This window comes from Camelus dromedarius, chromosome 16 (genome assembly GCF_036321535.1).
Source record: "Camelus dromedarius isolate mCamDro1 chromosome 16, mCamDro1.pat, whole genome shotgun sequence".
Taxonomy (NCBI): Eukaryota; Metazoa; Chordata; class Mammalia; order Artiodactyla; family Camelidae; genus Camelus; species Camelus dromedarius.
This window is the reverse complement of record NC_087451.1, coordinates 11,329,953-11,342,096: the sequence shown is the minus strand read 5'-3', so window position 1 is coordinate 11,342,096 and position 12,144 is coordinate 11,329,953. Positions and strand designations below refer to the sequence as shown.

Sequence of the window (12,144 nt, the reverse complement as noted above, 5' to 3'; positions counted from 1 at the left end):
ATAATATTAATGTACTCCATGCCATTGAATTGTATGCTTAAATGGTTATAATGGTAAATTTTATGTTATGTATAGTTTACCACAATTTTTTGAAACTGATATAACTGTACAAAATGCAGATTCTAACTTTAACTAAGGCAAAAATCATAGTCTCAGAGTTAAAAGGGTCATTTATTTACATATAATATAATGAAGACTGGTTTTCAAAGATAATTCAAAAAGGACACTTTGGTTTATGATCTGTTACTCTCATAATTTGGAAATTGCCTCTCTACTCAAGCACAATTCGTAAGAGAAGCAGAGACCATCATTCGTTAACTTCTAGGCTGGTACTTTCAGAATGAAAATAGAAGAATCCAAAATGTCATATGCTCTATCATTGCAACTGTATACATAAATAAAATAACTGCTAAGTAATATGTAATATAAGGATCGTTATGTTGTGTTAGGGAGTGAGATCATAAATTTTTACAATGCTTTAGGGTTGATATTCTATTTTCAATGCAAAATAAAAAATAGTGGCTTGGTGTTTTTAACCCACCTTACTAAAAAATCACATTCTCTTTTTGATTCAATAAAACAAAGATTAGCCAACCTTCTGAAAAATTAGTATCTAAGTCACCTCATATCACCATATGTCCAAAGAGGTACCCAGTACATCCAACTTTTCTGAGAAAATTATTAAGAAGTAAATAAGCTTTTAAGAAGCATTTACGTGTTTATTAAGAATACTAAAGTCAAATGGGCATTAAGTATTCAGATTGAAAATCTTCCTCAAATTTCTAGGTAAAAGTAAAATTTTATACTTCATGTCTGCATCTGAAGAGATCTTTTAAACAAGCTAAACCAAAGAATCACTTGGCTCATGGCCCCAGTTGAGATGAAACTTAACATATGGCTGAACTACATAGTTTAGGTCAGGAAGAAACAAGACAGAAGCACAACTTGTGCTCTAAAGCTGAGCACACATATGAAACACTGTGTGGGGGTGTTGATATATTACTCCACACTACCACCAGATCTTCTTGGCAGAGTGGTATAATTCTGAACAATCTTGGCCTCATCATGAATATGCAAACTGAAAGAAAACTCACATGGTACACAGGACAGAGACAAAAGTATTCCTTTTAATAACTGTTGGAATGTTATTCCATTATTAGTCAAAGGGTAAAAATCAGGTGTTTCTGGTGAAGGATTGGGCCTGGGGCATGAGACGCGACACTTAAGTTTGATTCTCATTATAAATTTGGCTAGTCAAGGTTTTTAGTTTTCTGCTCAAACTAGAAGTGTGCATTTTTATAACTATTTTCCTCCCGTGTGAATTTCTATTTCAATCCTTTCAAGATAAACTAAATTTTAAAATGCATATAAGATTTCATGCAACTTTAATAACTTAAAGACATCTGGTTTCAAACAATGAAGAACAAAACTATGTTGATTCTATTAAATGAGGTCAGCTTTTTCTGATTACAATAAAGTGCACATTACTTATCATATATCCACAGCCTGGGGGAAAAAGCAGTTTGGAGAAAAAGATTTTTACCTAAAAAGAAGGCTAAGAACTGTATCTTTAGATTGGCTGGCAATCAATGCAATAATATAATTATATTCTATAAACAGCAATTATAGGAGAAAAGGAATTGACTCTAGCTATAAAATGTGGATATTACTACCTACTTCACAGAGTTATTTGGAAAACAAAATGAAATTATAAACATATACACAGACAGCACTTAGCACAATAAAGCATGGTTAATAAATATTCAAAAATGGTAGCTGTTGTTTACTACTTAATCTTTCTGGGCCTTGGTCTTCTCACAGTTAATGTTAATAGGTATAGATTCGTCAAAGAGTTACTGAAAGACTCACAGATTTGGAGAACACATTAGTGGTTACCAGTGGCGAGAGGGGAGAGGAGAGGGGCAATGTAGGAACAGGGAATTAATAGGTACAAACTATTATGTATAAAATAAGCTACATATTGTACATACTGTACAACACAGAGAAGATGCCAATATTTCATAGTAAATGGAGCATAACCTTTAAAAATTGTGAATCACTATATTGTACACCTAACTTATATAATATTGTACACCAACTATACTTTAATTTTAAAAAAGGGGATTGAAGGGATTATACAAAATATTGTATATAAGGTGTTAAAATGTTGTATATGAGGTGCCCAGATTAGTACGTAGCACAAGCAAGCACTCTCTAAAATGGTAGTATGGGATATAGAAAAAATTTTACATGATGGTAGACTTCCCCTAAATCTATCTATTCAATGTCAATGTTCTACACTACTAATTTCTTGGGAAGGCTTAGTAAGAAGCTGAAGTCATACAATGATTAACTCTCAAAAAAAGTAAGCATGATTTTCTGATCTCATGGGTACCTAGCCAATGCTAACTTCAAGAATCTGAGAAAGAAGGCAAACTTCTCCTTCTGATGAGTGAGTTAAAAGATGAAAGGAACATCTTTCTCAGCTCCTACTATTTTTATTTTTCAGATGTATTCTATTAGTGATAATAGTAGAATAATAGTGAAAGACCACTACTGTATACTAGCTCTAGAGGAATTTCTAAGAACATTTAAATAGTACAATGCACTTTACAGAAAACCTAAATCTGGGAAAATAAAAGCAAGATGTTCAAAAGACTCTGATCTGGAGAACTGATACCAAATCTTTACAATAGGGTTTGTTGCTGAGAAAAGAACTGCTTTTGTGAATCTAGTATATAATGACATTTACAAAACTAGAGGGATAGGAGTCATTTGCAAAGTACTATGTATTATAGGGGGAAAAAGTTACCTGAGGTCTTTGGAAATGTCATCTTTAAAAGAGACACAAACTGCATGAACTAGTTACAAAAGATACAAGTGTAAACGGTTCCATTATGAGCTCAGGAACAGCAAAATCTAACTTGGTCAGGTGTGATTCTTTTCAGTTTGTCCAAGAATGAAGAAATGCAGATAAAGAAACAGATGCTATCTTTGACCAGACCCAATATGTATTTAAGCAATCCTTTTTTCCATCTTTGTACACGTGCTGTCTCAGTTTTCCCATTTCCCCATTTTTGGAGCATTTCCAAAGCAAGTTCTTTAGGCTATACCAATTAATTTCAAAGCAGAGAGGCTGGCATAAATCTGACATTTCTAGAAGTGTAGAATAAAAGACTCCACAGCTTACAACCGCCTGTTTTAAAGAGAATGAAAGCTGATTTGTTCACATACTCAGCAACTTTAAAAACAAATACAAAGGTTTCACGCTGCCATAATTTTATTTTAAAGAACAATACTTGTGAAAGGCAAGTAAGTAACTGGGTAATAAAAGCGTAATAGGAAAATATAAAAGAAAGCAAAAGTAAACACAATTTCATACAAGAAATATATTAAGAAACACCATCCTATTTTCCACATCAGTTAGTCCTAAAGCTAACCTCAAAAGCTTTCCTTTTGTCCTGATTTTACTTTCCTTTCAATTCCTTCCAGAACACAGAGTACCCACCTCCCTCTACATGGCTAACAGATGGTACTTGATTTCAAAGAGCTTTAGAAGGTAGCACTCTGTGGCCACCTACTCATTTCAGGTGCACCCCATCATTTAAATATTCCAAAGAATTTCCTATGTAGCTAAATGTGCAGTATAATAAGAAGTTTCTATGTTTGCTCTAGGCAATGAAGGTAACAGTAGCTTTATTTTATGGGCACTGTAGGTTTCATCCACCGGACTAGCTCTAAGAAACTGATGAGTGTTCAGTGTAATTAACCCAATACTCAGAATTACTAACTTGTTTCTATACCGACCTTTGCTTTTGGTCCCAATGAAAGATTAGCCGTATTGTAGCAGCATGTCCCCAACTTTCCCCTGAGGGAAAAAGAACACGATAACTAACTAGGTTATAAGTCTTTCAGAATGCCTCTGACCAAATACAGTTTTACTTAACATAATAAGTTTATTTGGTTTAAAAAAAACTGGTACATGGGTAACATCCTGAGATTAGTAGACTTTTTACCAATCTGTAGAAATACTGCAGATCATTATCATTAACCTCTATTTGCTTTAGAAAACTTAATAGTTTCAGTCAACATATTTGTTGACTTCCTTATCATCAAGCTTACTAACATGTTTCTGACCACCAGAAGAAAAGCAAAAACTCAGAATATTCTTACAGATTTTAGTAGAAATAAATCTTGAAGCACTGTGTTCTAACAAAACCACGAGTAAGGTTAGGAACAGAGTCGTAGGTCTATTCACTAGTGTGATTTGTATTTAAATGGATTCGCCCTTCCTCCTGCCTAAGACTGTGCACTTCCTGAGGGCAAGACTCATCTTATGAATATTTATATGCTAAGGACCTGACACAAGAGTTGCCAGAGTGTAGATGCTCAATGAGTGTTAAATAACTGAAAGGATGAGTCAGTATCTAAGTGCACTGTGCTCCATGCTAAGATTTACCAGTGAACATGACAGATACGGTCTCTGCTTTCATGGAGCTTACAGTCCTCAACAAGATTCAAATGAAAGAGATAGAAAAAAATGTATTTAACTAAAGATGTTTATCTGATTAAATGCCTACCCAATGCAGGAACCAGCAAAGCCTGATTTCTATCAATCTTTGTTGTCATCTGATTGGTTAAAATTACCTACAAAAACAAAATGTGAGAAAATTAGATGAGTCTCCCTCTAAAATTATCAAGTAAACAGTCCTGGGATTTTAGTATTCTGAATATACTCTAATTTAAAGAGAGACTTATTTAGGTAATAAAAACTTTTCTGATAAATTTTTTAAGTTTACCCATAAAAATGAGTAAAACTATCTGAAAACATGATTCTACTGAATATAAAACATTTTTAAAAGACAAGAACAAAGATGCTCTTACTGTAAAAATCAATGAAGAAAAATATAGTAGATAATACATAAAGATCTAAAGAGACTATGTGTAAAAACTTCATAACTGGGAGCATTGGAAACATGGGAGTCTGCGTTCTTTATTCAAGGGAATATAAAATCTTTAATAAATAACTCAAAGTCTACATTTCTACGGGAGAGACAAATACAGTATTACCATTTGTGATTATATAGAAGAAAAAAAGAAACTGAGGTAAAGAATTATGAGAAGAGACCTGAAATTATATAGAGAGCACAGCAGAAGAACTGGAAAAAAATAAAACCCAGTTAACAGATTCAAATTATGACTATGCCAATCTGCTGGTAATAGAGATACAGGTGTTGCCTTACTCAAAGATGGCCCTCAAGGCTAAACGTATTGCTAATTCCTTTGGATTAAATACAGGCCTACAGAAAAGATTCCATGTTTAGAAAGAAAATAATTTTAAAGTAAAGAAAAAGAAAGTGTTTAAGGCTGACTTAACATAGTAAAAGTCAGATTATCTGGCATCTACTCATCCAAAATTCTCCACCAACGGTTATTTAAAATATTCTTCTAATACAGATCTTCCCTCCAGAAATAAGACGGATACTACTACAAGCTGAAACTGATAAAGAATGTCTAAGAAAAGCAATGAGAAAAGATACCTACTCTGAAAAGTCATCAATTCCTTAAGAAAACTGAGAAAGAAAAGGCTGTTTGGCTGTTCCCAATGCAGAGGTCAACACTCTAAAATTTGTTTTTATCTACAAAGGAGAAACCTGTGACCCATCTACACCTCAATTAGGCTCAAACTGGATGACACAACTTTCTTCTAGTTCCTCTACCCTTAAGTGCCATAGTGGTTTCCCATGTGTTACCTTCCTCCAGGCATCTTAGAACAAGCTAAGCAGGAATTTAAATTGGTAATTAACTGAACTATATGTCTAACTGGCATCTCCAATACATTGAATAATGCTCTTTACTATACATACTATCAAGTGCTTAATCTCTAGTAACTGGGATATTTATTTACACCAACACTTTTTGGCTAAAAGCGCACTATCCAATAATGCAGCCATCAGCCACATACAGCTTCTTAAAACAAAATTAATTAAAAACTAAAAATTCAATTCCTCTGCAGCATTAGCCATATTCCAAGTGTTCAACAGCCATGCAAACTACTACATCAGACTGAGCATTTTTATCTTTGCAGAAAGTTCTATAACACAATATTGGTTTAGTTTATCTATTACACACCTTGAGGAAACTGTAAATAGATGTGCTGTGCTGGCTTACCAGCTGTTCAACATCCCAAATTCAGAATTTGCTGTGTTAGCAGATATTTATAAAATAATTACACTACTGCAAAAAATGTTGGGTTTAACATGATATAAACAAAAATTATTGCATGATTACTCCAAGCTCCGAAAGAATGAGTCTTAAAATAGTGAAGTAATAATCATTTTGAAATTATGAACTTCACTGCTTTCAAAATACTTCTGCTACCCAAATGTCCTTCGATGGATGAATGAATGGGTAATCAAGATGTGGTATATCAATACAATGCAAAATTATTCAGTCATAAAAAGAACATGGGTACATGCTACAACATGGATGAATCTTAAAAACATTATCCTAAGTGAAAGAAGTCAGATATAAAAGACCACATAGTGTGATTCTATTTATATAAAATATCCAAAAAACACAAATCCATAGAGATAGAAAGCAGACTAGTGGTTGTTAGCAGGTGAAGGGAGCGTGCAATGGGAAATGATGGTTAATGGGTAAGGGATGACTTTGGGGATGATGGAAATGGTCTAAAATTAGGTAGTAGTAATGGCTGCATAACTCTGAATATACTCAAAAGCACTGACTTGTACACTTTAAACTGGGAATATGGATTAAAGTGCTGTATCAATATTAAATGTCCTAAATTTGATAACTATACTGTGGACTGTGGATACATATGAGAATATTCTTGTCCTAAGGAAACACACACTGAAATATTATCAGGTAAAAGAATATGATGTATGCAATCATTGTCAAATGGTTCAGAAAAATATATACATAAACTGTGTGTATGTGTGTGTGTGCGCGTGTGCACGTGTGCGTGTATAGAGAGAGAGCAGGGAGAAGGAATGAGTGATAAAGTAAATCTTGGGAAAGGTTATATGGGAGTTCTTATAGTACTCAAATTAACAAAATAAATACAATTTTATCTTTTTCTAACTGAATTAAAAAAAAAAAGAATTCCCATTCATTGCTGTAGAGAACATACTTTGGAATATACTTTCTGAAGGTAATTTGATAATATATAACAAAAGGTTTAAAAATAGAGACATCCCTTTGGCTTAATACTTTCAGAAGTAACTGGACACATGGACTAAGAAGCACAAATAAAGTTGCTGACTGCTATGCTGTACATGGTGAAAACCTGGAGACAACTTTAAAGACAATCAATAGAGAGAGAGGTGGTTAAAAAATGTTACAATCATACAATAGAGTACTATGCAGCTATTAGGTTGAGGTAGACATAAAGTAGCATGTATGGGAAGATGTTCATACATTAAGTGAAAAACAAAAAAACCGCTTTGCACAACAGCATGCATAATAAGATCTCACTTAAAAATTTTTATGTATGCGTAGAATAAGCTTGGAAAAATATATATACCAAACTCAACAAATGATCATCTCTGGGATATAGATAATATGATTGCTTACTTTCTACAGTTTTGATTGCTTAGAACTTTTTTTTTATAGCAAGCATATATAACTTAATATTGTAAAATGCACTTAATATCAAAAGTGATACATGCTTCTCTACATGCTAATTGGGAAATTAAAAATCAAGCAAAGAAGAATTTATAAGTAAGAGGAGAAAGTATGACCTCAACCTTCAAAATCCTCTCTCTAGAAGTAGCCACTGAAAATGTTTTGGTCCTTTCAGATCTTTCTATTCATATATATAAATATAATTACACATATGTAACTTTTACTTTCCTCAAAAGTGGGATCACACTAAACATACAGTTATGCAACTTGAATTTTTTCACCTAATCATACATCTGGATATATCTTGTTCCACGTTAGTATGTGTATATTTACATTGCTCTTCTTAAACATTGTATAGTATTCCATGTTGTTGTTTAGATTACTTTTTTAATCAGAAAAGATGAAGCTATTTCTATTAAAACCAAACAAAAACCTAAGAAACTATGCAACCCACTAGCCTTGAGTGCCCCCTACTGGGGGCTCTTCATTGATATTAACAGAATGCTAAATTGCCAATAAATTGCAAGAAATAATTTTAAAATGGGGCACTATGCTTTTCAGCACATGGCAAAAAAAAAAAAATCTAAAAACTCAAAAGAGAAAATTTATGTTTTGAAATGATTTTATCGAGGAGTTTTTTACTTACTAATGATGTGTGTGTCTGCTAAGGACTCTGTAATCAGGGTAAAGACAAGATCAGTTTGACCTTCTCCCATCTCCCTCTCAGACAAGTATTTTTTTTTTTTATTGATTTATAATCATTTTACAATGTTGTGTCAAATTCCAGTGTAGAGCACAATTTTTCAGTCTTACATGAACATATATATATTCATTGAGACATTTTTTTTTCTGAGCTATCATAGATCTTGTGTATATTTCCCTGTGCTATACAGTATAATCTTGTTTACCTATTCTACAATTTTGAAATCCCATCAGACAAGTATTTTTGTTTCAGTGGTGAGATGAGGTTGCAGAGTGGGAAGTGATGCAAATAGACAGTAAAAAAAAATTTTTACCTCACTCTTTTTTATCTCTTTACTTCTGAGCTTACCTTTACCTCTCACCTCACATTACAAATCTAGAAGAGTTAGCTCCACCTCCAAACATCTAGGTTATACATTATGCAATTTTTCTAACAATCTGAGTCTGTGATTACACTCTATGTAGTAATCAGAGACTCAAGAATAAAAGAAAAATGGGGATGCTGGAAGAGTTTACCTGAAAAACATGAAGTATATTACAAAGAAAACACTGCAACTACCAAAAGTGGTATTTCCTTATCAAAGTTCATTTTTATAATATGGCATCTTGATTATGCTTTTTTATTTTCCAGGAAAACTGATATACAACACTTATGACTGGAATTAACTTTTTTATACAAACCAAAGCAAAACTACATTCAAAACTGTGAGTCTATATTTGCTTTTAGGCAAATTCTCTTTCTGCTGTTTCTAGACATTAACATTTTATATAATCTTGACTTTATAATAAAATTCTCCTGACTAATAATACTTACAGCTAATCTGTGATTATTTGCAAGGCTGATCAGTTGCTGGGCTAGGCCATTCAGTAATCGAGTACGAAGGGATAGGTCATCTAGGTCATGACGAAAAGGAAAGGCAATACCATCCACTATCACTAATCGAACCTAAATACAGAAAAGATAATGATATTAGGTTTGGTATTTAAAATAATAAATGGCAGCCAAAAAGCAGAGTCCATTACAGGAAAAAAAAAAAACCTTAAAATCCAGAGTTCTTACCTTGTAATAACCTATAGTGAAAAAAATATGAAAAAGAATATGTTTATAAATATGTATGTATGAATCACTATGCTGTACACCAGAAACTAACACGTTGTAAGTCAACTATACTTCAACACCAAAAAAAAAAATTCAGGGTTCTATTTCCAACTCTTCAAAAGCTTTATTTTGGAGAGTAATTAAATCTGTTTAACGCTTTCTGCACTAATCACCAAAAGTTAAAATATATTTTGGTTTGATAAGCTATCACCTTAAAAAAGTAATTTGACAGAAAGAAAAAGGAACAATTACAATTTTCCTATAATGTGCCAATACACCCAGTTTTTACAGAGGTGCTTTACGTTGAGGAAAAGCTCTTCTGGAATTGCAGTAAAATCAATTTCTCAATTAAACGTCAATTTTATCTCCCTGGTTCTTTTTACATTAAAAAAAAAAAAACCTCTCAAATATTAAACTATAAAACTTTCTTCAAAAACTTAATTCTTTTTTCTTCTTAATTTAAAATATACCATAGGGCAACTAACCATTACAGAATCTATTATAACTAGAATTCAGCATGAGGCAGGTTTGTCTTGAATTCCAATCAAGAAGGTTTACTTATAGATGATAAACATTTTCAAGACAGTTTTGTTTCTAATATAGCCCAAATAATGGCTCCTATGGTGAAGTTAAGAGTAATATATAAACCTAAGATCCAAGAACAAACAGAAACTGGAAACTAACCCAAATATAAACAAACAAAAAAACTACACGGTTGTATTTTTCTACCTAATTAAGACTAGGTTAAAGAAAAAGCTTTTGTGAGACAAAGCCATTTTTACATCTTTTCCCTCTTTCATTCAACAGATATTTACTGACACATACTATATGCACCTAACAACAGAGCCCTAGAATATATAAAGCAAAAACTGATAAAATTAAAGGACGAAGACAGTTCTACAATAATAATTGGCAATTTCAATACCCCATATTCAATGATAGGCAAAACTGGACAAAAGATAAACAAGGAAAGAGAAGGCTTACCAACATTATAAATCAACTAGAACTAGCAAATAAATACATAGAACACTCTACTCAACAACAGCAGAATACACATTCTTCTCAAATGCACATGGAAAATCCTCCTGGACAGACTAGATGTTATGTCACAAAATAAGTCTCAATAAATTTATAAAGATGGAACCATACAAATTATCTTCTCTGACTAGAATCAAATAAAATTAGAAACCAAAAGCAGAAGGACACTTGAAAAATTCACAAATATGTGGAAATTAAACAACACATTCTTAAATAAACAATGAGCCAAAGAACTCCCAAAGGAAATTAGAAAATACTTAAAGTTGAACGAATATGAAAAAATACACCAAAATTTATGGATACAGTGAAAGTAGTACTCAGAAGGAAATATACAGCTCTAAACAGCTATATTAAAAAAAGAAACAAAAAAGATCTCAAACCAACAACCTAAACTTCTACCTTAAAAAACTAGGAAAAGAACAAACTTAATTCAAATAATGTAGAAAGAAGCAATTAAAAAAAAGTGGAAATAAAAATATACAAGAAAGAAACAGTTGAGGAAATCACTGAAATCAAAAGTTTATTCTTTGAAAAGATCAACAAAATTGACAAGCCTTTAAATTGAGAAAAAGAGAGAAGACTCAAATCACTCAAATCAGGAACGAAAGTAGGGACATTACTCCCAACCTTATAGAAATAAAAAAAACTTAGAGAATACATTGAACATCTGTACACCCCAAAATTAGATAACCCACATGAAATGGACAAATTCACCAAACGACACAAAACTACCAAAACAGCCTGAAGAAGAAACAGAAAATCTCAATGAACCAAGAGATTGGATCAGTAATCAAAAGCCTTTCAACAAAGAAGAGACCAGGATCAGTTGGCTTCACTGGTGAATTCTATGAAATGTTTGAAGATTTCACACCAATCCTTCTCAAACTATTCCAAAAAGTACAGAAGGGAACTTCCTAACTCATTCTATGAAGCCAGTATGACATTGATACCAAAGTCAGACAAAAACATCACCAGCAAAGAAAACTACAGAACAATTTCAGATGCAAAAATCCTCAACAAAATACTAGCAAACTAAATCCTGTAGTATATTTAAAAAAATTATATTACCATGATCATGCAGGTTTTATTCTAGGATAGCAAGGTGGTTCAATATGAAAATCAATCAATGATTAAACGTACCAGATTAATAGAATGATGGGGAAAAAGAGCCACATGATCTTCTCAATTGATTCAGAAAAAGCATTTGACAAAATCCAACATCTTTCATGATAAAAAATAATCAATAAATTAGGAATAAAAGAGAGCTTCCTCAACTTGATAAAGAGTCCACAGCTAATATCATTAAGTTAGTTTTCATAATTTGTAGTTTTATGTTTTATAAAGTCATCAAAAACACTGACTGAGGGAATACTGAACCATTGCTCCTAGGGGAAATACAGGGCCAAGTTTCTGTGAGCTTCTGATCACATTTTTGTCAACTGATCAATATACAACCATATCTTATGTGTATTTCTACCTAAAAACATTTAATATATAATGTTGATCCATTAACACTGAAGTTGTCGCCAACAACATGGTAAGTCATGCATGAACAATGCTTATCTAACATATGTATTTTCTCCATAAAGCACATCACACCCTTCTTCTGTTGAGGAACAACAGATAGCACTTCAGCACTGCTTGAGGTATATGTTAAA

General features: G+C 32.5%; 1 protein-coding gene across 4 annotated transcripts in view; it reads right to left on the bottom strand.

Moving 5' to 3' along the window:
• The window catches only part of RAD51C (RAD51 paralog C), a 30,471-nt gene that overhangs the window by 8,489 nt on the left and 9,838 nt on the right, over positions 1–12,144 (bottom strand). For all 4 annotated transcript variants that reach the window (XR_004141837.2, XR_010384432.1, XM_010990422.3 and 1 more), the window contains exons 5-7: positions 9,164–9,295; positions 4,581–4,647; positions 3,808–3,868 (exon numbers count right to left, since the gene is read on the bottom strand). Coding sequence is in view for 2 of the 4 variants with exons in the window: in XM_010990422.3 (XP_010988724.1) it covers positions 3,808–3,868; positions 4,581–4,647; positions 9,164–9,295 (260 nt within the window). In the remaining 2 variants the exon portion in view is untranslated. The remainder of the gene's footprint in view (positions 1–3,807; positions 3,869–4,580; positions 4,648–9,163; positions 9,296–12,144) is intronic.